Source organism: Piliocolobus tephrosceles, chromosome 14, assembly GCF_002776525.5.
Source record: "Piliocolobus tephrosceles isolate RC106 chromosome 14, ASM277652v3, whole genome shotgun sequence".
Classification (NCBI taxonomy): Eukaryota; Metazoa; Chordata; class Mammalia; order Primates; family Cercopithecidae; genus Piliocolobus; species Piliocolobus tephrosceles.
This window is the reverse complement of record NC_045447.1, coordinates 75,864,194-75,891,549: the sequence shown is the minus strand read 5'-3', so window position 1 is coordinate 75,891,549 and position 27,356 is coordinate 75,864,194. Positions and strand designations below refer to the sequence as shown.

Genomic DNA, 27,356 nt, shown 5'->3' with positions numbered 1-27,356 from the left:
CGCCCGCGTCCCCTTTCCACAATTATACAAGAGCACGCCAGGGTTTCTTATTTTTGGTGTGTTTTTGAGACCAAAGACCCCTATCCGCTAAGCCTGAGGAGACGCCCGCCCCCTGAGCCCTGAAATGAGGCCTCAAAACGGCAACCGATGTGGGCAACCGCGCAACCGCCCGAAACCCAAAGGCTAGAGGGCGTGCCCAGGGGCCAGGTGCAAGCGGTGGGGAAAGTAACGGCTTTTGGTAACCCCGCCCCTCCGCCCCGCCCTCTCCGCGCCTGCCCATTTTCGTTCCCTCGGGTCTGTAACTGTATCTCGGGCCGCTTCCTCTTTAAGGCGGAGCCCGGCGTAGATCTCGCGAGATCCGGCTTGGCGCCGTGACCTCCATGTGGGAGCTCCAGCTCTATAAGTAAACACTCTGCGCGGCGCAGACATGGCCTCTTCCTCTTTTTGAGGCGGTGTCTGCAGCAGCGCCTCAGAGTGGTTCCGGTCGTCTCTTCTCAAGTCGGCTGGTAGGTCGCGCGGACTGAGAGTCGCCGCCGCCTGTCGGGCCCGGCGTCCGGTAGGTCCAGTGCGAGCGCTCGCCCGCCTGCCGCGGAGGGCCCGAGCCGCAGGGGAAGCGGCGCGGGCCGGGCGGGGCGCGGCGCCCCGAGCGCAGGGGGAGACAAAGGGGACCGGCTCCTCTCTAGGCGCCAAGATGTGGATCCAGGTTCGCACCATTGATGGTTCCAAGACGTGCACCATTGAGGACGTGTCTCGCAAAGCCACGATCGAGGAGCTGCGCGAGCGGGTGTGGGCGCTGTTCGACGTGCGGCCAGAATGCCAGCGCCTCTTTTACCGGGGCAAGCAGGTGAGGCGCGCCCGCCGCGCCCCTCGCGAAGCCGGGGGCTGGAACAGCTGGGCTCCTCTGGACGCACGGGTCCCGGGGCTCGGTGCGCCGCGCTCTGTTGTCACCTAGCTCCGCTGCGGGTGGGCAGCCCCCGCGAGGCGCAGCGTGCGGGGCCCCGTCCCGCCGGGTGGGAGGGAGTGGGTCCCTGCCAGCCCGAACTGGAGGTGCGCCGAGCGGGGTCAGAGGTGAGGGCGTCCGGGGCGCAAATACCTCGCCGTTTGTTTTTGGTAGGACAGCGGCCGTAGGCACTGGACGCCCAGGTTCCTCGCTTCCCGCGCTTGGCGGGGCCTGGGGCCCCCAGAGGGCGGGAGGGCAGAGGGCTCTGGCGGCCATGCCTCCGCGCGGGAGACCAGGAGAGCTGGCTGACCCGGCTGAGCGTTCGCCTCGCTTCTGTGGCTCTTCCGCTTCTTCGGCTTCTGAAAGGGGGAAAAGTCAGGCATTGAGCTCCCAAGAACCATACCTCTGCTTCCTGACTGTGGTAGAGAATTCGCGCAAACTGAAGATTCGAAGGGTTTCCAGAACTTCTGGTCCCTCTTCCTCGCCGCCTCTCCTAGGTTTGGAATGTCTCGAGAGAGGTTAGAGACCTGGGCATGAAGCAGCTGTCGGTTTAACCGGGTGCCGAGTTTACGACTGCCCAGTATAGGCCAGAGTGAAAAGGAGTATAAGACTATTTGCTCTTCTCGCCTTCTAATACTCATCTCGTTCACGCTTTTAGTACGGCACTGCAGCATAGCCAGCAGTGCATACTTGAAGGCTGTCTGTGGGCACCTGTGGTATTTTTATGGTCTGGCCAGTCTAAGATTTTTTTTTTTTTCCTATTCCACAAGTCTGTTACAGTCTATACCCCTAGCCACTCAGACCCATCATATTTTTCTTTGTCTTCATGTTTTTGTTAATACATTAAAAAGTTGGCATCCTGAATTGATAGACCACAGTTTGGCTCCAATCCTGTGGTTTGAAATAAGTGTAGCTCTTTGATTCGGTAGAAGTAGCCTACAGTCGGTAGAAGTAGCCTACAGTCGCAAACTACTTAAAAGGAATATTTTCCTCCCCTTCACAGGCTTAGTCTTCGAAGACTGTCCAGAAATTTCATAGTAACAGATTACACTTTGGGAAGGAGAGAGCTGCTTTTTTCCCCCCGTTTCTTTCTCTCTTTAAAATAATGTTATAGCACCTTTGATTTGTGTTTGCAGCCAGTTTTGTACTGACTCCTTAGTGTTTGACTTGTAAAAACAGGTATTTAGTTGTAAGCTTTGCTTTTGAAATATTTGTACACTTGTTAAATACTACCTAGATTTGTTTTGCTGTGCCTCAGGTGGCTGATACTGTTTCCTTTTGATCGTAAGTGAAAAAGCATGTAATCATCTGATGCATTTTATTTTCTAGCTAGGGACAAATAGTACATGAATTCCTAGGACACTGGTGATTTCAGCACCAGAAATAGAAATGAAGGATGTTTCTGGGTGACACCCCTAAAATCTTTATTATCAAATATACTAAAATAATTATCACGTATGGGATTGGGTTAAATTCAAGGCAACAAAGTAGACTTTCAGTAAACCTGGAAGGTCATTCCAGATTGCAGGGAAAACTGATGATAACCGTTGAACTTCTCTTCCAGGATCCTAGTGGGTAATTCAGTACTCTGGTTTCTTCAGCCGAGTGATAAACCAGTAGGGAAGAGGAATAGACCTTTGGTGCCAGCCATTAACTTGGAGACAGAAAAGGAAGGTCATTCGTACCAGCTGTGTGTTCGCTTCCTTATGAGCTGACAAGTAGCTATGGCAAGAGTGTTCTTTCTTGGTCTTTGGAGCTCCACAGATGAGTTAGCCTGCCTGTAGCAGGTAGCTACTGGATTGGCATAACAGAAAGTCCCCATCCTGTAAAATACCATGTCCTCATTGGGAAAAGGTACCCCTTCTTCAAAATGCTTTACTGCCACGTAGTGAAAAATGTCATAAATGGCAGACAGTACATTTATTTGTGTTTAAGTGGACCCGCCCATACTGCATTCGTGTGTTAGGTTGCAGCTTTTAATCTTTGGTATGTATCAGAATCTCTTATGGATATTTATTATAGATGTTCAGCTCACCCCAGAACTGCAAGTAGTTGAATTTAACAAGACCCCACGGGAGATTCTGATAACACCAGAGTTTAGAAAATGAATGTTGAGAGATAGTCTCCTATTAGTCTCTTACTATTCAAAGTATGGTCCCTGGATTCTCAGGACTAGCAGCATTGGCTTTACCCGGAAACCTCACGCCAGACCTACTGAAGCAGAATCGGTATTTTAACGATCTCCAGGTGATCTGTATGTAAATGAAGTTGGAGAAGCAGTGTTATTGACTCCCCCCCCGCGTTTTGCCCTGTCGCCAGGCTGAAGTGCGGTGGCGCGATCTCGGCTCACTGCAACCTCCGCCTCCTGGGTTCAAGCGATTCCCCCGCCGCAGCCTCCCAAGTAGCTGGGACTACAGGCGCGCCACCACTCCCGGCTAATTTTTTGTATTTATTTTAGTAGAGACGGGGTTTCACCATTTTGGACAGGATGATCTCTATCTGGGACGTCAGGTGATCCGCCCACCTCGGCTTCCCAAAGTGCTGGGATTACAGGCGTGAGCTACCGTGCCCGGCCTTGACTCCACTTTTGAGTGTCAAAGTGGAAACCTGCAATACAAAGCTATAAGTTCTGGTTAGAGTGGGATAACATGCTGTGAACATTCTTACCTGGGAAGTTGAGTTTGAGGAACGCGGGGATTGGGCCTTTTCAAGGAAGAGTTATGTTGGTGGATCTCTAAATCTTTTGAGAATCCAGAGCTTTTCTATTTTAAAGGATTCCCTCTCCTGTTATTCTTTAACTCCTTACAGGTGTAGAGATGGCCTTAAAAGAGATAATAATGTGGGGCATGAACCATAGTTGAAGAAAAAAGTTGCCCCCTCCCCCTTGGCTTTCACACAGAATATAAAAGTACTTGCTTGTTTAAAGGCGTATCGATGTATATATTATATATGATGTATATAATATATAATATATATAATATGTGATGGATACATGAAAGTTATTAACTTATCCCTTCACTGGCAGCACTCGTCAGTAGTTGCTTGGGAATGACTTCCCACTGCCCTCTCAGCCACTTCCACTTGGCATTTGCTTTCTAGTATTCCCTTGCATTATTGTTGCAGTTCCTCTTGTTACCTGCAATTTCTTCTTTCAACTCAGTAAAATTTCGAGAGTGGTCTGACAAAAATTCCTAACAATTTTTGCTTCTTGAATGTTGTAAATCCTGCATCCCCATCTTCAAGTATGGCAGTTCTCAAACATTTACTTTTGAGACATTGGTGGACCTAAGTTACATGCTTCTGACTCATAGATGTTTGTAATTTCTAAATGACTGCTTCCTGTTTTCCCTACTTGGAGCATAATTTGAGTGTCAGAGATAACTTTCAGTCTTCTTTCATTAAATATGGAAGAACTTCAGTACTTCCCAAGTAAATCATCTCAACACTTCACAGCTCTTCATAGTATGTGAAGCTTTGTGGAATAAAGTTGTGTGAAACTTGTCATTGCAGTAGATAAATGGTCACTATTGTAGGAAGACTGAGGGAGTACCTATGAATTAGGGAAGGAGTGGATAATCTGGGTTTAAAAAGCCTGTCATAGCAAGCATGAGGAAAGGTGGTTATGTGTTACTGTGGATGTAACTTATTATAGGGCCTCATGCCTTGATATGCTAAGACGTTTGCTTAGAGACATATGCTCTTACGACATTTTTTCCTGTCAAATCAAATTTTAAAAAAGTACCACTTGAAACAGCTTGTATTTACTCATGACAGTCATTTAGTAGAAACTAACCAGGAGTTGAATGTAGAATTACCCTCAACGTCCCTCTGACTCTGGTTACTCAAACCTAAGTGGAAAAATGTTCTTTCAGTTTCCAGCAGTTTTATCACTTTAACTGCTATCTTCATTTTTGGAAATACCCTGCTAGTTAATTTGCATGTTTTATACTGTTAGAGTTTTTATTATCTTTAAACACTTCCATTTAAAAATACTCATAATGTTTATCAGTTCTATGTTATGCTTTTTCAGCTCCTTCAGAATTAGGTATTTTGAGTTTTTTTGTGGGGGCTGTTGGAGAATGTCAAAACGATGGTGTGAATGCAGTGTTTGCTCCTTGAGTTTTTTGGGGTTTCTTCCTCCTCTATGGGAGTTCAAGACTAGAGGGTGTTTCTTTTTATGTTTTTTTGTTTAGAGGGTGTTCTTTTTGTTTTGTTTTTAATCAAGGAAGCAGTATTCACATCCCTATCCTTATTAAGGCTTATTTGCTTACTGACTTGGGATACTACTTAGGCTTGTTTAGAGTAAGCACGCTAACTTGTGAGGTAGTACATAATTTAATTCCCTGACTGGGAAACTTGTGAAATTCTTGATCCCTTGTTCTACTTGACAAATACGAATACCTATAGTGTTTGAGATTGTGCTTCTTGGGTTCTTGGACCACCAGATTTCAAATTATTGATCTAGTAGATTAAAAGTTTTAAATTCAAGACTTACTTTTATTTCCTTTTGGTTGACTTTTCAAATATGGTGTTACTTTGTTAGAGTTGTGAATGTTGAAAAGTAATACATATGAAGAGTAGAAAATGAACAATTGAAAAATCGATTATGTTTCTGGGAAAGTGATAGGTCTGGCCTGAAAGGAGTTTAGTTTTCTTGTTTCATTGTATTATAGTGAAATTGTCAACTGAACTTTATAAAGAAACAAAATGGAGACTTAATTTCCTAGGGCTGTTGTATTAATGTAGCAAAACCTGGGTGGCTTAAAACAATAGAAATTTACCTTCTCACAGTTCTAGAGGTCTACCAAGTTGTCAGCAGGGCCATCCTCTGATAGCTTTAGCGGGGAGAACCCTTTACACTTTGCTGGAAATTTTCTTTCTTGGCTTGTATTAAGTACATCACTCCAGTCACAGGGCTGCCTTTTTCCTGTGTCTTCACATTGTCTTCCTGCTGCATCTTTCCAAATGTCCCCTTATTGTGAGGACACTAACCATGTTGGATTAGGGCCCTAATGGCTTTGTTTTAACTTAATTACCTCTCTAAAGACCCTATCTCAAAGTGAAGTCACCTTCTGAGGTACTGGTGGTTAGGACTTCAACAAAAAATTTTGGCAGGGACATAACTTCCTTAGCCCATAACAGTAGATTTTACATTTCTTTTGTTAAATTTATTTCCTGATTATCTCTTTAAAAGACTCTGTTTCCAAATAAGGTCACATTCTCAAGTACCATGGATTAGGATTTCAGCCCATAACTCTTGCCAAAATATGGGTGGGTTGCAAGATAATTTATTCACTATTCATCCTGGAAGACTTCTTGATAAAACTTTGTAATTCTTGCAGATGGATAGAATTAGAGAACTTCAGGCAAGTGGAGTAGCATGAGCAAGAATTAGAATTATTCCTTCTTGGTTTTTTTTCTGCTTGACTTAAAAAATAAAAACCTACTGATAATGCTTTATTTTGCTCTGTCGCCCAGGCTGGAGTGCAGTGGCCGGATCTGAGCTCACTGCAAGCTCTGCCTCCTGGGTTCACGCCATTCTCCTGCCTCAGCCTCCCAAGTAGCTGGGACTACAGGCGCCCGCCACCTTGCCCGGCTAGTTTTTTTGTATTTTTTTAGTAGAGACGGGGTTTCATCGTGTTAGCCAGGATGGCCTCGATCTCCTGACCTCGTGATCCGTCCGTCTCGGCCTCCCAAAGTGCTGGGATTACAGGCTTGGGCCACCGCGCCCAGCCCCTGATAATGCTTTAGAAAGATAAAATATTTTACTTAATGTCTTTTTAAAAAGTGAAACACTGAGCTGATGACTTAATGTCTTTATGAAAAATGAGGTCATAAAACAACTTTGAAAATTCACATTTCTTGAAGTTGATTCAAGCACTGATTAAAAATAAAACTTGATGAGAAATTAAATCTAGTTTAGAGTTTTTCTGTTTAGGTCGTAAGGTCACAGCAACCATGAAACATTTTGGGGTTGATTGATTGATTAATTTAGAAACAGGGTCTTACTCTGTTGCTCAGACTTGAGTGCAGTAGCATGATCATGGCTCACTGTAGCCACGACCTCCTGTGCTAAAGTGATCTCCCGCCTTAGTCTCCTGAGTAGTTGGGCGATCCACAGGCATGTGCAGCCACACCCGCCTACGTTTTTTATTTATTTTATTTATTTTTATTTTTTGTAGAGATGGGGTTACCCAGACTGGTATGGAGCTCCTGGGCTCAAGTGATCCTCCCACCTTGACTTCCCAAAATGTTGGAATTACAGATGTGAGGCATGGAACCCAGCCTCTTTTTTTTTTTTTTTTTTTTTTTTTTTTGAGACAGTCTCTCTCTCTCTCTGTTGCCCAGGCTGGAGTGCAGTGGCACGATCTTGGCTCACTGCAGCCTCCGCCTCTGAAGTTCAAGAGATTCTCTTGCCTCGGTCTCCTGAGTAGTGGGATTACAGATGCACCACCACGCCTGGCTGATTTTTGTATTTCTAGTGGAGACGTGGTTTCACCATGTTGGACAGGCTGGTCTTAAACTACTGACCTCGTCATCTGCCCTCCTCGGCCTCCCAAAGTGCTGGGATTACAGGCGTGAGCCACTGCACCTGGCCCGTTTTTTTGTTTTAATGGCTAGCAGTGTTCTCTATAGTGAATATGGAGTAACTATTTTTTTTTTTTTTTTTTTTTTTTGAGACGGAGTCTCGCTCTGTCGCCCAGGCTGGAGTGCAGTGGCTGGATCTGAGCTCACTGCAAGCTCCGCCCCCCGGGTTTACGCCATTCTCCTGCCTCAGCCTCCCAAGTAGCTGGGACTACAGGCGCCCGCCACCTCGCCCGGCTAGTTTTTTTTATTTTTTAGTAGAGACGGGGTTTCACCGTATTAGCCAGGATGGTCTTGATCTCCTGACCTCGTGATCTGCCCGTCTCGGCCTCCCAAAGTGCTGGGATTACAGGTTTGAGCCACCGTGCCCGGCCTGGAGTAACTATTAAGAATTTATTGGGGTCCAGAGAAGACACTGACATCAGAGGCCATTAAGTAGTAAGAATGGTTTTAAAATTTCTAAATTGTAGTGCTACGGATTTTAAGTTTGGCTAGGACATTTGAGCAACTGGAAATGTAGAAAGATATATTTTAGAGAAGCATTTCAGTATTCTTTCTTTATTTTCTAGTTGGAAAATGGATATACCTTATTTGACTATGATGTTGGACTGAATGATATAATTCAGCTGCTAGTTCGCCCAGACCCTGATCATCTTCCTGGCACATCTACACAGATTGAGGCTAAACCCTGTTCTAATAGTCCACCTAAAGTAAAGAAAGCTCCGAGAGTAGGACCTTCCGGTCAGCCATCTACATCAGCTCGTGCCCGTCTTATTGATCCTGGCTTTGGAATATATAAGGTATGTTGTTTTCTTCAGACTTACTGTTGTGAAAATACAAATAAATTTCTTTTGTGTTCAGGATGTTTTGAATAAGTAAACATTGATTGCCATTTGAAAATAAAGATTGGGATGTTAATACAGTAACTTTTAAAAGTAGTCTTTTAAAAATTGATATGAAATACATAGACAAATGTACAAGATGCATATGTACAGTTTAAAAACAGTAAAGGAAATAATTGTGTAATTGCACCAAGGTTAAGAAGTAGATTGATTTGAAATCCTTTTTTTTTTTTTTTTTTTTTTTGGATACGGAGGCTTGCTCTGTCACCCAGGCTGGAGTGCAATGGCACAATCTTGGTTCACTGTAACCTCTGCCTCCCAGGTTCAAGCAATTCTCCTGTCTCAGCCTCCTGTGTAGCTGGGATTACAGGCGTGCGCCATGACACCCAGATAATTTTTGTATTTTTAGTAGAGACGGGGTTTCGCCACATAGGCCAGGCTGGTCTCGAACTCCTGACCTCAGGTGATCTGCCCACCTTGGCCTCCCAAAGTGCTGGGATTTCGGGGGTGAGCCACCTTGCCCAGCCTTAAATACCTTTTTAAAGCCTCGTATGTGTCCCTATCAGAACACTTCTCCCTCTGTCTCCCTAAGAGGTAAACTGCTTATTCTGACTTTCATGCTCATTTTGTTTTTCTTTAGTTTTGCTACTTATGTATATTTCTCTAGGCAGTATGTTTTGTCTATATTTGAATTTTATATGATGGAATTCTACTTTTCCTCAGCATTGAAAGATTCTCTGCATATAGCTGTGTTTTATTGCTTTTCACTATTATGTCATTCCATTTTATTAACATACCACAGTGTATTTAATCTAATGCATAGATACCTGGCCTGTTTCCAGTTTCAACTATGTTAAACAGTGCTGTTTTGAACCTTCTTTTATTCTGATGCATATGTTCAAGAATTTCTACCTAGGATTAGAAGTGCTAGTTGTTCACCCAAAGGGTACTGCCAAACTACTATACTTGGTTCCATTGGTCTATTTGTCTGTCTCTGTTCCTATACTGTTCTGAGTACTGTGGTCTTATGGACTGTTTTGATCTCCCTTTCTCCTATCTCCCCAATTTCTTTTCACTTTCAGGGTCTCTTGGTTTTCTTGGCTTTTAATATTTGCATACAAAAACTGTAGAAATAGCATGTAAAGCTCTACACATAATCTGATGGGATTCTATGGGAATTGCATCTATAGATGAGCTTGGAGAATCGACATCTTTACAATGTCGAGTCTTTTAATTCATGAATATTAAAAGACTTCTCCATTAACTTAGATCTTTTTCTTTCCTTCTTGTATTTACTTATTTATTTATTTTTTGAGACGGGGTCTTGCTCTGTTATCCAGGCTGTACTGCAGTGACGTGAACACGGCTCACTCTAGCCTCGACCTGCTGAGGTCAAGTGATCTTCCTGCTTGGCCTCAGTGCTAGGATTACAGGTGTGAGCCACTGTGCCCAGCTAACTTAGATCTTTGACATCTTAATTAGTTCTCTCTTTACATATTTAATATTTTGCTTTATTTCTGATAGCTTTGTTTTTGATGCAATTTTTATATATGGTTATCTTCTAAAATAGTAATCTGTTTGCTGATATATAGAAATGAAATTGATTTATTTGACTTTTGTAACCAGCAACCTTTCCTATCTTTGTAACTTCTTAATTCTTATCAGTTGGGATAAATGGGCACCTATACTGTTTTTCAAAGCATTTAAGACCAAATATTAAAAATCGGTAGATGAAGTAAATTATTCAAAATTATTCAAATGGAGATAATTTTGGATATATGGAAAAATGCCAACAGATACAAATATGTATATGGAAAGATTAAGAAGAGATAGAACTATGTTTCCAAAGAAGGTACCAGGCTTGGGTGGCTGAACTGTTTTAAACCTATGAGGAGTAGATCGTTATAATGTTACCTAAAATTACCTACAACATAAAGAAGGAAAGCTTCCTATTGCTTTATAAATTGAGTTTAATACTGATACTAAAACATGACAAAAAGCACATCAGCATCACTAACATTGAAATAAAACCTAAGTTCTAGTCAGCAAATAGAATTATGGCCGTATTCACTGATTTAACTTGCTTTTAAAAAATTATGGCTGCTGGGCTGGGCGTGGTGGCTCAAGCCTGTAATCCCAGCACTTTGGGTGGCTGAGACGGGCGGATCACGAGGTCAAGAGATCGAGACCATCCTGGCTAACACGGTGAAACCCTGTCTCTTCTAAAAAATACAAAATTCTAGCCGGGCGAGGTGGCGGGCGCCTGTAGTCCCAGCTACTTGGGAGGCTGAGGCAGGAGAATGGCGTAAACCCAGGAGGCGGAGCTTGCAGTGAGCTCAGATCCAGCCACTGCACTCCAGCCTGGGCGACAGAGCGAGACTCCGTCTCAAAAAAAAAAAAAAAAAAAAATTATGGCTGCTTACTAAAAATATATTACCTAAAGCACATATGGTTTGTCAGGATGTGGGGACAATTCATTATTATAAAATGTTTCAGTGTAATTCATTGTACTAATAAACCAAAGAAAACAAATTAATTTAAAATGTTTTCTGCATTTAAATACAAATTTGAGTCATTTGTGATTAAAAAAAAAAAAAACTTTTGGCTGGGCGCCGTGGCTCACACCTGTAATCCCAGCACTTTAGGAGGCTGAGGTGGGTGGATCATGAGGTCAGGAGTTCAAGACCAGCCTGGCCAAGATGATGAAACCCCATCTCTACTAAAAATACAAAAAATAAGCTGGACGCAGTGACTGGTGCTTGTAATTTCAGCTACTCAGGAGGCTGAGGCAGGAAAATCGCTTGAACTTGGAGGGTGGAGGTTGTGAGATTGTGCCACTGTACACCAGCCTGGGTGACAGAGTGAAACTCTGTCTCAAAAAAAAAAAGGAACTCTTGATAAAAGGAATAGGCAGCATAGGTTAATATCTTAAACCACATTCTATACCAATATTCCCTTTAAAGACAAGCCAGATGAGGAAGCCAATTAGTGCTTCCTTATTTGACATCTTTCTGGAAGTACTAGATAATGCAATTAGGCAGGAGAACAAAATAAAGTGTAAATATTAGAGAAGGCAAAGTTACAGCCTATGGATACCTGGGAAAGCTGAGAAAATGTTTTAGAAAGTTATGAGCAGTCACTAAAGTGGCTATCTTCAAAGTTAACATTGAGCTACTGATAGCTCAAGGAATTACCACATCAATTAGAACAGGAAAAAAATTGCATTAACAAGAGGTAAAATCTGGGAATAAGTTAAGACTTATGTAAATTAAAATAGTGCTATGTAGTAGTCACAAGACAGAATTTTTAGCACTGAAAGCCAACTTGCCATTTTTTTCTATATTACTCTGATTTCGTCCACCTTTTAAATACCAGTACTTTCTGCATGTTTTACATTATTACTTTTTTATTTGTGTTACCACCTCCGTCATTACTTTTAAAATAAACTTATTTTAGAACAGTTTTGGATTTACAGCAAAATTGAAGATAGTAGAGAGAGTTTCCGTATATCGCACACCTAGTTTTCCCTGTTAACATCTTAAGTTAGTATGGTGTATTTGTTGAAATTAATGACCCTTATTTTCTTAGCTTTTACCTCATGTCCTCTTTCTGTTCCAGAATCCCACTAGGATACTATACTGTATATAGTTTTTAAATCTCCTTTGACATTGACTGTGACAATTTCTTGGGTTGGGGGTTTTTTTTTGTTTGTTTGTTTTTTCCTAGTTATGTGACTATTTTGAGGAGTTCTGGTCAGGTGTTTTGTAAAATCTCCCCCATTAAGATTCATTTGTTTTCCTTACTTGTCTGTGTTTGGGGAGGAAGACTACAGAGGTGTTTTCATCACGTATATAGAGCACATACTATCAATATTCTATTTCCTAAGTATAACTTAGGTTTTACATCAGTAATAACATTAACACTGATGTGAACCTTAATCATCTGCTGGGGAGGTGTTTGTCAAGTTTCTCGACTATTAAACTCACCCCACACCCCCTTCCTGTCTTTCCATACTGTACTGTTTAAGAGAAAGTTACTGTACAGTCCACACTTAAGGAGTGGGAAGTTAATGTACGCCCTCTACAAAAATTATTTAAAATTATTCAACATGGGAGGTGTATTTATTCAGACATTTACATCAGTATGGACTCATGCTCAAATTGTTCCACTTTTGGCCATTAGAAACTCATGTATTTGATGACTGTGTCCCTTTGACATACCCCTATATCCTCCATTATTGTGGGTGTTTTGTTTTTCTTAAGCATTATCTTACTTTCTGGCACTACAGCATGCTTCAGGTACATCTTGTATATTTCCTGCTTCAGTCCTAGAATCAACCATTTCTCCAAGGTTCCTTTAATTGTCAAATGATAGGGGTCGGGCAAGGTGGCTCACGCCTATTATCCCAGGACTTTGGGAGACTGAGGAGGGTGGATCACTTCAGGTCAGGAGTTTGAGATAAGCCTGGAGAACATGGTGAAACCCTGTCTCTACTAAAAATACAAAAAAAAAAATTAGCCGGGCGTTGTGGCACATGCCTGTAATCCCAGCTATCGGGAGGCAGAGGCAGAAGAATCTCTTGAACCCAGGAAGTGGAGGTTACGATGAGCTGAGATCGCGCCACTGCACTTCCAGCCTGGGTGACTGAGACTTTGTCTCAAAGTAAATAAATTTAAAAAAATAAAACGAAGATCTTGGCTCTAGGTATGCTTCTTACTATTGGTGTGTCATTGCTTTTAGAGCCTTCAACAGACAGCAGGGAAATAATACATATTTGTACTAACCTATGTATATGTACATCTGTGAATATTTACGTAACCGTCTGTATATTAAGCTTACAATATTACTTTTCATCTTTGACCAGAGTTTAGAATCGGCTGCTTTTGAATTGATTGTTTTGGCAGTGACAGGATGAATTTGCTTTCAAAGGAGGGCCAGTTTATGTATCTGCACATCTGAGATTAATCAAGGTTCAGCAGTTCAGGTCAACTTAAATTTCTGTTTAGCAAACTTCTCAGTACCCCACTATTCCTTCCTCTTCCCTCCCCAATCTAATTCAGAAGAGCGTCATGAGAAATTACTTCTCTCAGCAGGTCTTTGCTTTTTATTTTCGGTGTTAGTGCTTTGGCTGTGAACTACAGAATTTAAACTCTATTTGACATCTCTTCTATTTCCTATTATTGTGTAGTATAGATGTTAAAGACTTGAGCTTTGCCATGAGACCTGGTTTCAAATTTCAGTTCAGTTGCTGCTTGGTTATACAAATTGGGAAGTAAATTTTACATTAAGGCTCCCTTTCCCCATTTAGGAGCACATTGAAATCTAGTAATTCTCAGAAGGCTGCTGTTCATACAATAATAAATTTAGAGCTGTGTTTAGTCTTAGTTGAAGCTACTGTAGATTTATTTACTTTTGGAGGGATGAACCTTAGTAATTGTCATAGGTATTTGAAATTTTGACTGATGCCTTTTTTTTTTCAGATAGAAGTACATATTTCTGGATAGTTCATTCCATAAATAGTTGGATATCTAGCATATGTTTGTAATTGGTATTCTGCCTTCACAGAATTTTTACCACATACTGGCTTGTTGACTAAACTGAAAATCATTTAGAAGCTGCTGCTTTTGAAATGATTTGCTTTATTTTTTTTATTTTATTTTTGAGATGGAATCTTACTCTGTCGCCCAGGCTGGAGTGCAGTGAGCAATCTCAGCTCACTGCTACCTCTGCCTCCTGAGTTCAAGCAGTTCTCTTGCTTCAGCCTCTTGAGTAGCTGAGATTGTAGGCACCCGCCACAATGCCTGGCTAATTTTTGTACTTATAGTAGAGACAAGATTTCACCATATTGGCTAGGCTGGTCTTGAACTCCTGACTTCAGGTGATCACATGCCTCGGCCTCCCGAAGTTCTGGGATTACAGGCATGAGCCACTGTGCCTGGCCTAAATTGGTTTGTTTTAAATTTGCATTGGGTTTTTTGTATTTCCCATAGTGCAATTCTGAGTAGTTAATATATAAAAACTTTAAGTTGATTATAAGTCATGTAAAAATTGGGTGTTTTATTGCTTTTGTCTTGAATTCTTGGTTATGCCACTTGGGAAATTTTTTTTTTTTTTAATAGATGTAGAGCTTTCTGTAGTTGAAATTGCTTTATGGATGAGCAAACCTTTTTGGACTTTTCCTTCTGACTGAAATATTCTTTGAATGTTATGATAAGCAGGTACAAAAGATGAGTTTTCAAATTAACTTTATTCAGAACTGGCATAGGTAAACATTTAAACTATATGTTAAGATGAAATTTTAGGCCAGGCACAGTGGCTCACGCCTGTAATACCAACACTTTGGGAGGTTGAGGCAGGCATATCACCTGAGGTCAGGAGTTTGCAACCATCCTGGCCAACATGGCGAAACTCCGTCTCTACTAAAAATACAAAAATTATCTGGGCATGGTAATTCCAGCTACTTGGGAGTCTGAGACGGGAAAATCATTTGAACCCAGGAGGCGGAGGTTTCAGTGAGCTTAGACCGTGCCACTGCACTCCTACCTGGCTGACAGAGCAAGACCCCATCTCAAAAAAAAGAGAAATTTTAATCTGAAGTTATTTATTACCCAGTATCATTATTTTGCTCTGTTTTATAACTAAGCAATATTTAACCAGTTTCAGATATTTTCATAGTTATTGCGAGAAACTAGATACCACTACCACATATGGAGAGCCTATGAAAGATTGTACAGAGGCTGGGTCCATCCATTCACATTGTGTGTGCATTTAACATAAATTGAATCACACCGGCTCTAGATTGGGAACTAATTTTCTGCAATAAGATGGACGTTCGAACCTAAGTTGGTTTTAATTTTGGGTTTTGTATATGGAAGCTTTTTATGATACCAGAAACATCGTACTTTTCAAATGACTGTCATCCTGGCCTAAATGATGACGGTTTAGAATGACGGTCAGCCTTTACAGTTTAGCTGAACATGTGGCACTGTTAAACTTCTTACATGTTTTCTTATGCTTATTGTATAATTGAAAGTACTGGAAAGAGGAGAATTATCATTGATATCTTAGTATATTATTTTATCCGTAGCACAGTTCTTGATGTTTAACCTTTTTGATTATGAAATGTATTAGACAATACAAAGAGTACGATCAGTGTCTATAAACACCACCCAAGTTATGAAATAGAATAAGAATACTCCCAGGAACTTACCAGTTGCCTCCTCCTGATTATAACTCCCTCTTCCCTAGTTGTAACTGCTACCCACACTTCTATGGTAATCATTTCTTTGTTCTTTACTAACTTTCTTATTAATATTAACCTTTAACAACATATTAATAATCTTTTATTTATGTAACCCTGATCCCTAATTTTCTGGTTTCTGAACTTAACGTAAATAGAACCATATTGCTTTTACTTTTTTTTTTTTTTTTTTTTTTGAGACAATTGCATTCTGTCACTCGACTGGAGTACAGTGGTGTGATCATAGCTTACTGCAGCCCCAACCTTCTGGGCTTAAGCGATCCTGCCACCTCAGCTTCCTGAATAACTAGGACTACAGGTCTGTGCCACCATACCCAGCTAATTTTCAATTTTTTTGTAGAGACAGGGTTTCACTGTGTTGTCCAGGCTGGTCTTGAACTTCTGGTTTCAAACAGTCCTCCTGCCACTTCCTCCCAAAGTGCTGGGATTACAGTGTGAGCCATCACACCCAGCCCAGCATTTTAAAATTTGTGATTAAAGATGGGGCTGAGTGTGGTAGCTCATGCCTGATCCCAGCACTTGGGGAGGCGGGGGACAAGTAGATCACTTGAGGTCAGGAGTTCGAGACCAGCCTGGCCAACATGGTGAAATTCCATCTCTGCTAAAAATATAAAAAGTTAGCCACCGTGGTGGTGGATGCCTGTAATCCCAGCTACTCAGGAGGCTGAAGCAGGAGAATTGCTTGTACCTGGGCGGCAGAGGTCTCAGTGAGCCAGCATCACGCCACTGTACTCCAGCCTGGGCAACAGAGCAAGACTTCGTCTCAGAAAAAAAAAAAAAGGAAGATGGTACAATGAGGGAACGATTTTCAGAGTTGGAGAACCTGTGTTCTCAGCTTAACACCCACATTTTTTTACCTGTGTCTCTCTTGAGCAAATGTATTTCTTGTCTGGACCTCATTAGAAAATGGGAATTATTTTGTATTATAATTAAAGGAGGTAAAGTATGTAATGTTAAACTGCTAATGTTTACTAACAGTATGGTAATAAGACTATACTCTGCGGTTTTTTGTTTTTGTTTTTGAGACAGTGTCTTGCACTATCATTCATGCTGGAGTGCAGTGGTGCGATCCATGCCTGGCTAATTTTTGTGTTTTTTAGTAGAGGTGGGGGTTTTGCCCTGTTGGCCAGACTGGTCTCTAACTCCTGACCTCAGATGCTCCGCCTGCCTTGGCCTCCCAAAGTGCTGGGATTACAGGCGTGAGCCACTGCACCCAGACTATACTCTTTGAGTTTTAATGAGTCTTAACATTGAGCATATATACTTAGTAAGGAGACAGTTGTTTCATTTGTGTGTACTATATGCTTGCTGGATTGGCATGTTACATGAATTTTCTCACTTGATTTCAAATACACTGCAAGATGCTGGAACAAATTAAGTAACTTGTTCATGGTTACACCTAGTAGGTGATAGATGAAGAACTTGAACCTAGGTTTACCTGCAGAGCTGAAGTGTTTTCCGCAGAACAAATGATACCTAGCATATAGTAAAACCGTCAAATATTCACTGTTGGTATTTTTTTGTTGTTGTTGATTGCTCCTTGCCTCCCATACTTTAGTTTTTAAAAATATTAGATATTTGGACAGGTAAAACCTTTTCTCTAAATGTGGCTTTTTTTTTGAGATGGAGTTTCACTCTTTTTGTCCTGGAGTAGTGGAACAATCTTGGCCCACTGCAACCTCCACCTCCTGGGTTCAAGTGATTGTCCCGCATCAACCTCCTGAGTAGCTGGGATTACAGGTGCACACCACCACACCTGGCTAATTATGTACTTTTGGTAGAGACAGGGTTTCGCCATGTTAGCCTGGCTGGTCTTGAATTCCTGACCTCAGGTGATCTACCTGCCTTGGCATCCCAAAGTGCTGGGATTACAGGCATGAGCCACCATGCCTGGCCCTAAATGTGGCTATATGTTTGATGTGAATAAATGCAGCTCTTAAGTATAGAATTATGTGGTTGGCTTAAACTTTTTTTTAGCTTTTTAGCTTAGCTCCTCTTCCCCCCCATATTAATCTTTTAAAAATAATTGAATATGATGTTTTGACATCTTTGGGGGCCTTACTGGCTGAGGAGAGACTGCCCTTCTTCCTAGGGCTAGCTTATTCCTGGAGATTGTAAACAGCTGATCAGTGAGCCTGCCTTTCATATACAAAACATCTAATCCTGAGTCTATGCACTTAACTACCTCCCTTATCTAACTCTTAAACACCGAGCCAATATTCTGCCACGATCACCCAGGGTCAGGTACCAAACAACTACAGACCACCCCTACAATCCAAAGCCCACTGACATTATTCAAACTAGCCATCTTGTTTCCTCTGCCTTGCCTTTCCCATGGAAAACACAATAAAGGCTCTGGGTCCTAATTTTCACCAGTTCCCTCTGCCTCCTGACCAAACCTAGTGCTTTCCCTATATGTCTCCTTCTCTTGGGAAGTAAGTGTTCTTTCAGTGGCATTGGCCTCTCCGTGTTGTCACTCAGTTACATCAATAAAAATCTCATGAGTGCAATTCAGATGTTCCCATATAGGCAAATTCTGTTTTCCTCTTTTGTCGTCTTGTCTGCTATTTTGCTACTCCTCTAGCTAATTATTTCAGTTCTTAATTTGTACTAGATTACTTAGTTACCATGGCAGGATCTTCTGTGTTCATATTAATCACACAGGCCTAAGTATTTTTCCTCTGAACTGCCTTTAAAATCCAGGCTTTATAAAACAGCTTTAATATCTTGCATGCATCTTGGCCTATTCAAATTTTGCCTGACTTAGTATGTCTGTCCAATGTGCAGAAAGTTTTGAATTTAAGAGCATTTCTACCTCCGCCCAGTTTATATGCATTTCTGTGAGTGGTTACTCACAGCAATACTTAGTAGGATACTTACTATACTTCGTAGGATAATATTTTTTTGGCCAGGCATGGTGCCTCGTGCATGTAATCTCAGCACTATGAGAAACCAAGGAAAGAGGATTGCTTGAGGCCAGGAGTTCAAAACCAGCCTGGGCAACACAGCAAACTCTGTCTCTACAAGAAGGAAGTAACGTTAGCTAGGTGTGATGGCATATACCTGTAGTCCTAGCTGCTCAGGAGTTTGAGTTCAGGAGTAGGAGGCTGCAGTGAGCTGTGATCACACTGCTGCATCCAGCCTGAGCAGCAGATAGCCTGTCTTTAAAAAAAAAGAAAAGAAAAGAAAAATTCTTGTTTCCAGTTGTAAATCTAGGTTTACTATATTCAAAGAATGCCCTACCTTTGTGAGTTGATATGTTCTATGTGTTGATGTTCAAACAATGGCAGTATTTTGAGGTTGATTTAGGTTTCTGTTAACTTTAGTTTTATTTTTAGATGTTAAGGTAGCCAGCTATTAGATCTTCGTGCTAGTATCTTACATTTGATAGGCAAATTCAGTACTTCATTTGTGCCTCCTCATGTTCCTTAGTAAGGCTGATACAGCTTAATGTATTTTTGCTGTTACCATTTTAGTATCAACTATATGCTGCATTCTTTGCAATATTTTCATAGTGATATATGAAACTTACATTTTGATTTGCTGCAAGAGTAGTAACCTCAGTTTATTCTCCCAAGTATGATGGACCTTAACATTGATTATTTTCATTTTTACTGTGTTATCTACAAGAGACTAAATGTCTTTAAATTTGTCAGTGACTAGTATGGGAGAAATGAGCCTATGTTTATTCGATACATGAATTAATTTATGTTATGTATGACATGCTCCATCTCTGATTGTCATACCCAGCCTGGTTGGCTGTTAGGTTTTTATTTTTTCCTAAACTCTTCATTCTTGTGTAATATCAAACCTTATGTCTTTCAAGCTATTTTATTGCTACAGTGTTCATTACATACACTGCCTTTGGTCAAATGTACCTCTTCTAGTAGTGACAGTTGATAGTTTTTGTTTTGTCTGTATTTCTATCCTCTGTCAGTTTGTGGTTTGAAACCTTTTTGTATTTTCAGTAACTTACATCTAAGTTCCTCACTTCCTTTGAAGTTGCTGTTTACCTGTCTTGTAATTTATCAAGGTTCATGGTATAATGGCAAGAACGTAAGCTTCAAAGTCAAGATGGCTTCAAATCCTAACCTTACATTTCATTAGCTTTAACCTAAAGGAAGTTAATTTCTCAGAGCCTTTGTTTCCATATTTTGTAAAACAGGAATTAAACTTGTTAGGGTTAGACATACCTGAGTAAGGAAACTTGCATGATATCTGGCATACTGATACTTAACTTTTAGTATATACTTCTCCCACAAGGTATGCCATCTATCAGACACCTTAGGAATGGTGTCTTCTACCTTTAAGGAAAAGGTAACTTGATGAAATAGTGATCTTGTGTTGATTTCATTTTTTCCTTTTTAAGGGCTTAAAAAGAAAGTTGAAGGAATTTCTCTTGGTTATTGTCCTGAAAGGGCTCTGGCCCTTTTTTTTTTTTTTTTTTTTTCTTGTTTTTCTTTTTGAGACAGAGTCTCACTATTTTTCCCAGGCTGGAGTGCACTGGCACGATCTCTGCTCACTACAGCCTCCACCTCCCGGGTTCAAGTGATTCTCCTACCTCAGCCTTCTGAATAGCTGGGATTACAAGCATGCTCCACCATGCCTGGCTAATTTTTGTATTTTTTAGTAGATACTGGGTTTCACCATGTTGGCCAGGCTGGTCTTGAACTCCTGACCTCAAGTGATGCGCCCCTGCCTCGGCCTCCCAAAGTGCTGGGATTACAGTGTGAGCCACCATGCCTGGCCTGATCTTTTAAACAGTGTTTTAAAGGAGAGGATTTTTTTTTTAACCTTCCATTTCAGAACTCTTAATTCTCTGATACACCTGTCTTTTAATACTGTTTCCTTTTGTCAGACTGCATGGGTTAGTTCTGGATCAGCCACTTGACTACATCCATTTTGTGTCTTACAGCCCTGTTCATTTTTATATTTTATCTTTGTTCTTTGAGGTGGTAGATAAATGTATTTGCCTAGTAAGTTACTAACTAGTGATGGAACTTCACCATTTCGTATACCCGTGTTCATTAGACTCTTTTTTTTTTATTGTGTCTAATTCTCTCATTTTCAAGTTTTGTTTTTCATACTTTACTGTTTTCTGGTTGGACTGATTATGTAAGTTATCTTTAGGATTATGAAGAAATTAATGGAACAGATTAGTCCTAATAGTTTAAAGTCCTGGCTTTTCATTAGTGTCATTCTTACTTGATGACTTGCAAGAATGACTCTTAGGCACATAAGAATTATATTTTCAAAAGTCTAGTGTATACGTCAATAAGGAGTAAAGAAAACACCTATTTCATTGAAGGAAATCAGGAAGGAAGTTTTCATCTTAGTCAATAGTTTGAAGATAGCACAATTCAGAAAGAATAGTTTTGATCTAATCTTATTAATCACTTTAAACATGAGTAGCTGCAAATATTGTTTACCATGATAACCCACAAATAACTTGAGTTATATTAACATTTATGAAGCAGTAGACAAAATTAAGCTTCATTAACTGATTTTAAACTTTTTTTAGGTAAATGAATTGGTGGATGCCAGAGATGTCGGCCTTGGTGCTTGGTTTGAAGCACACATACATAGTGTTACTAGAGCTTCTGATGGACAGTCACGTGGCAAAACTCCACTGAAGAATGGCAGTTCTTGTAAAAGGACTAATGGAAATATAAAGCACAAATCCAAAGAGAACACAAATAAATTGGACAGTGTACCCTCTACGTCTAATTCAGACTCTGTTGCTGCTGATGAAGACGTTATTTACCATATCCAGTATGATGAGTAAGTGCTCAAGCTATTGAGGACTTTATTCATATTTTCATTTGTAGAAACAAAGCCTTCTATTTCAAGATTCTTTTAAATAGTCTTTCTGAAGAAATCCTTTAGAGATTATGTTCAATTTGTTACTTTTTGGTTTTGGTCATTGTACTCTAATAAATAAGGGCCCTTTAGCTCTCTATTGTCTCTGGGTCTTAAGTGGTTTATTTTTCAGTATCATAATATTGGCTTAATTTAGGGTGTATGGGTTTCTGTTTGTCTTTTTCTCTATTAGGTGGTCTTTTTTTGAGACAGAGTCTCTCTCTCTGTCGCCCAAGCTGGAGTGCTGAATGGCCTCCTACAACACAGCCTCCTGGGTTCAAGTGACTCTCCTGCCTCAGCCTCCCGAGTAGCTGGGATTACAGGTGTCTATCACCACGCCTGGTTAATTTTTCTATTTTTAGTAGAGACGGGGTCTCACCATGTTGGCCAGACTGGTCTCAAACTCCTGACCTCAAGTGATCCGCCCCCCTTGACCTCCCAAAGTGCTGGGATTACAGGGGTGAGCCACTGTGTCCGGCCTCTATTACGTATTTTGATATGCATTTTAACAGTATTTTGGAAACTATTTTATAACATGTAGTGTAATAGCATTAGAGTGGCATCTGTATGTATATGTTGTGGGGAGTGGGGACAGGATCTCACTTTGTTGCACATGCTGTAGTACAGCAATGTGATCATGACTCACTGCAGTCTCCACCTCCTGGGCTCAAGCGATCTTCCCACCTTAGCCTCCCAAGTAGCTTAGAATACAGGCATGTGTATTACCATGCTTGGATAATTTTTTTTTTAGTTTAGTTTTAAGACAGTGTCTCACTCTGTCACTCAGGCTGGAGTACAGTGGTGCAATCTCTGCTTACTGCAACCTCCGCCTCCCCAGGTTCAAGCTAGTCTCTTGCCTCAGCCTCCCGAGTAGCTAGCATTACAGGCGTGCACCACCACGCCTGGCTAATTTTTGTGTTTTTAGTAGACATGGGGTTTCACCATGTTGGCCAGCCTGGTCTCGAACTCCTGATCTCAGGTGATCTTCCCACCTCAGTCTTCCAGAGTGCTGGGATTACAGGCGTAAGCCACCACACCTGGCCAGCTAATTTTTTGTTGAAATGTGGTTTCATTATAGTGCCTAGGCTGGTGTTGAACTCTCTGGGCTCAAGTGATCTCCCGCCTCAGCCTTCCAAAGTGCTGGGATTAAAGGCATGAGCCACTCTGCCCAGTGCAAAATATTTTTTAAACAGCTTTTTATTGAGATAGTTCATGTACAGTTTACCTGTTTAAAGAGTATAATTCATTGTTTTTGACATATTACCACAAACTAATTTTAGAGCATCCCCCCAAAAAGAAATCTCATATTGATTATCAGTCACTCCCCAATTCTGCTTCCCCAAGAAAATAGGATTGATTGATTTAGAGATGGAATCTTGCTCTGTTGCCCAGGCTGGAGTGCAGTGGTGAGATCTTGGCTCACTGCAACCTCCGCCTTTTGGGTTGAAGTGATTCTCCTACCTCAGCCTCCTGAGTAGCTGAGGACTACAGGTGCCTGCTACCATGCCTGGCTAATTCTTGTTTTTTTTTTTTGTTTTTTTTTTTTTTGAGACAGAGTCTTGCTCTGTCGCCCAGGCTGGAGTGCAGTGGCGCAATCTCGGCTCACTGCAAGCTCCACTTCCTGGGTTCATGCCATTCTCCTGCCTCAGCCTCCCGAGTAGCTAGGACTACAGGCACCCACCACCACGCATGGGTAATTTTTTTTTGTATTTTTAGTAGAGACAGCGTTTCCCCATGTTAGCCAGGATGGTCTCGATCTCCTGACCTTGTGATCTGCCCACCTCAGCCTCTCAAAGTGCTGGGATTACAGTGGTGAGCCACCGCACCTGGCAAATTCTTGTATTTTTTAGTAGAGACTGAATTTGACTATGTTGGCCAGGCTGGTCTCGAACTCTTTACCTCAAGTGATCCACCCACCTTGGCCTCCCAAAATGCTGGGATTACAGGCCTGAGCCACCATGACCGGCCCAAAATCGGCTATAAACTGTTAGGTTGGAAGTGGTACTAAGAACTTGTCTTGAGGGTTTAGATTCTGACAGTAAACTATTGTCTTTACCCATTTAAAAAATTATAGTATGAAAGTTACTGTTGGGACAGATTTAGTATGTATTAAACACACTAAATGACCTTAAGCCACTTATCAAGTAATACATTAATATGTATGGAAGATATCATGCTACCAAATTCTTATCAAGTACAAGTTCAAAATCCTAGAATGGTTGTTATTTTTCATATCACAAAACAGTATAAAAAGACTTCAGTATTCAGATTTCCAGGATATCTGGAAACGAATCAAAAGTAGATCCCTTTAATCTTTACTTTTCTGGTACTTAATGTGGTTGTGGCTAAGCTGCCAACACTGCTTATTTGACATGGTAGATGGTAATAGTACCAACAATTATCTGAGTATTTAGATCCGGGATTGGCCAGAACTGAACAGAGGCTGGCGTAGAAAGGGGTTGAAGTTGGTGTGTAATAATAGCAAGTGGTCTCTGGGTTTATAAATGCTGCGTCAGAAGAGGTAAATAAGTAGAATGTTTTAAGTTCTTGAGTTTTGTTGTGGAAATGGGAGAAATAATTAGGAAAAGTACTACCTTGAATCTGATTTTGGCCAATAAGAGTTATTGTTTGGCAAATAATAATATGCAGAATGGCACAACATAGACATAGAATAAGGAACTTTAAATAGTGAACAAAAGCTTATTAAATTTTACAGTTTTAGGGGCTCATAAAGTTGCTTTTGAAGTAAGACTATCCAATGGATAGGCCCTACATTTCAGTTTGGTGTATCTTAGAGCACAAAACACAGTACTTTAGCATTTATTTGGCTGTTTTTTTTGTCCGTTAGAATGAATGTTAAGTAAAGGGAAATCTAAATCCAACATATGTGAAAAGACTAAAATTACCTGCCCTAATAATTTTACTTGATGGAATTAAATGTTTCAGTGCTGGCAACTTGAAGATATGATAGCTGAACTTTCTTTGAAAAATGAAAAATAACAGAAGCTTAGTAACAGGTAAATGTCACCTCTTTAAAAAGAGGAAAGGACTATATAAGATATGAGATGTATAAAATAAATAAGCTTCTGGATAAAATAATCGTTATGAGCCGATATGGATGTGATAGGAAGCTTGTTAAAGTTTCATTCTTTGTGATAATGAGAAAAATGAATTACAAAATATAATGAAGTACATGTTGACTTCAATAAGTCATCAAACAAGTTCTTCTTTGAATGGAGGATGCATTGAAGAAAGCTGGTGAAGTATATAGCCTAACAGTATTAATAAACAGATTTTTTATTTTATTATGTTTTAGCCAGAGTCTCGCTCTGTTGCCCAGGCTGGATGGAGTGCAGTGGCACGATCTCGGCTTACTGCAACCTCTGCCTCGTGGGTTCAAGTGATTCTCCTGCCTCAGCCTCACGAGTACCTGGGATTACAGGTGCCCGCCACCACACCTGGCTAATTTTTGTATCTTTAGTAGATATGGGGTTTCACCTTGTTGGTCAGGCTGGTCTTGAACTCCAGACCTCAGGTGATCCACCTACCTCAGCCTCCCAAAGTGCTGGGATTACAGGCATGAGCCACTGCACCTGGCCAGATTTTTTTGTTGAGTAGTAAGCTCCAAGTGAGTCGATAAAATGTGGTTGTCATATAGTTATGCTGTAAACCTGTTTTTACTTTATTTTATTTATTTATTTTTGAGTCAGAGTCTTGCACTGTGGTCCAGGCTGGAGTGCGGTGGTATGATCTCAGCTCACTGCAACCTCTACCTCCTGGTTTCAAGCAATTCTCATGCCTCAGCCTCCCAAGAAGCTAGGATTATAGGCATGCATCACCACACCTGGCTAATGTTTGTATTTTTAGTTGAGTCTGTGTTTCACCATGTTGGCCAAGGTGGTCTTGAACTCCTGAACTCAAGTGATCCACCCACCTTGGCCTCCCAAAGTGCTGGGATTACAGGTGTGAGCCACCACACCCAGCTAGTTTCATTAGAAGTAAGATACCTAGTACAAACCAGATGATGCTGCTGTTGTACTGGACCGGCTGTTCCCTACTAGGAATATTGTCCTCCAACTCCCATGCCTTAAAAACAATACCATCAGGACCTGGTGCATATTCAGAGTAGGACTCAAAATGTAAAACTACAGTGAAGAGTAAAACGAAATACTTAGCTTAAAAGACCTGGATTATGGTATTTCTCTCAAAGAACTACTTTTTCATTTTTTCCTAGAGTGATAAGCATTATTTGGCAAACCTGTACACAATTGTATCTCCAAACCTCTGAGTGTAGCAGTGTAGTTTGAACAAGCCATCATTTAGCAAAAGCAGGGAGATGTATTGTACATGAGATAAAAGAAACCTGCCTCCAGAATTCTTTTGGGCTATATAATGTTTGTCAGTTAAAATGGAGCTGTTTAAAAGCTATTTTTATAGTAATCTACATATCTAATAGATTACTAGACCAGATTATCAGTCTTTGAAATGAAGCTTCATTAAAACAATTATAAATCATTAAGTGGTTAATATGAAAAAGGGAGAAAAATCAAATTTTCTCATATTTCATTTTAGTAAGTGTGTACTGTTCAGTTTTATAGCTTCCTCAATGTTCCATCAGTTATCCTCTCTGTAGTTAAGATATTAAAGGTTAAGATTAACATTTTTAAAGGCCCTAAACATCTGAATTCACAAAACTGACAGCAGTCTTGCAAGTAGAGACCCTGAAGCTATTGATGAAGAGTCAGGATGTTGACTGAAGGAAGTAGTGATCTTGAAGGACAGTCATTCCATTAGTGTTTTTAATAATATCTGTGTCATACCTTATGCTATTTTAGAGAATGTTGTCTTATGTGCCAGACTCTGAGCATAACTTCTTACACAGATGCTACGTAATCTTTAGCATGACTATAATGTAGCTATATTAACTCTTGTATGGAGAAACCAAGGATTAATTACATTATTAGCCAAGGGTCATATCTATTAAATTGTCTGATTCCAGAGCCCAAGAGTTAACCAATATGCAATATTGTGATTCAGCACAGACATGGTACATGTAATTGGTAGTAGCCTACTTGTGTGTTGCCTTCAGAGGTCAACATTTTATATAAATACTTAATTGCAAATATGACCTGAAGACTTGCTGTAGACTTTGCCTGGGATTTAAAGCAAAAAACACACACGCAACTTCTATTGAGTGAAACCATAGGTATGTCAACAACTTGGGCTATCCTGTCAAATTTTATCTGAACTCATCATTTGACTGCTTTATCAGTAGACAAATGCTAAAATCTTGATCCTGCTTCTGTGTATAAGAAGCATCTGCTTTCAGTGGATTTTGTTTAGATTCATTTTAATTACTTAGACTAGTGGTACTCAACCCTGGCTACATATTGTCTAGGAAGTTTTCAAAATAATCAGTGTGTGAGACCTCTCCCCACAGAATTTGCAGATAGTCCTTCTGAGGGAGACCCCTTACCTCTCCCTGGCATTGATGTCTTCAAAAGTTCTAATGATTCTAATCATTCCCTGTGATTCTATTTCATTCCTTGTGATTCCCTGTGAAAATAATTCCCTATGATTGTAATGTCTAGCCATGGTTGAGAACCCCTGCCTTAGTCCATTTATTCTCAAAATATGGTCATTGGCCAGGAGCATCAGCATCACGTGTTAGAAATGCACATTTTTGGCCTGTGTAATGGCTCATACCTGTAACCCTGGGACTTTGGGAGGCCAAGGTAGGTGGATCACTTGAGCCCAGGAGTTCAAGACTAGCCTAGGCAACATGGCAAAACCCAGTCTCTGCAAAACAAACTCAGCCAGCTATGGTGGTGTGCACCTGTAGTCCCAGCTACTCAGGAAGCTGAAGTGG

At 40.8% G+C, this 27,356-nt stretch overlaps 1 protein-coding gene across 3 annotated transcripts in view; it reads left to right on the top strand.

Annotated features, from left to right (window-relative positions):
• The first annotated feature begins 354 nt into the window (after positions 1–354).
• Positions 355–27,356, top strand: part of UHRF2 (ubiquitin like with PHD and ring finger domains 2) — a 98,855-nt gene continuing 71,853 nt past the window's right edge. For all 3 annotated transcript variants that reach the window (XM_023213154.2, XM_023213153.2, XM_023213155.2), the window contains exons 1-3: positions 355–844; positions 8,095–8,325; positions 21,150–21,409. In XM_023213154.2, coding sequence (XP_023068922.1) covers positions 692–844; positions 8,095–8,325; positions 21,150–21,409 — 644 coding nt within the window. In that variant the 5' untranslated portion in view covers positions 355–691. The remainder of the gene's footprint in view (positions 845–8,094; positions 8,326–21,149; positions 21,410–27,356) is intronic.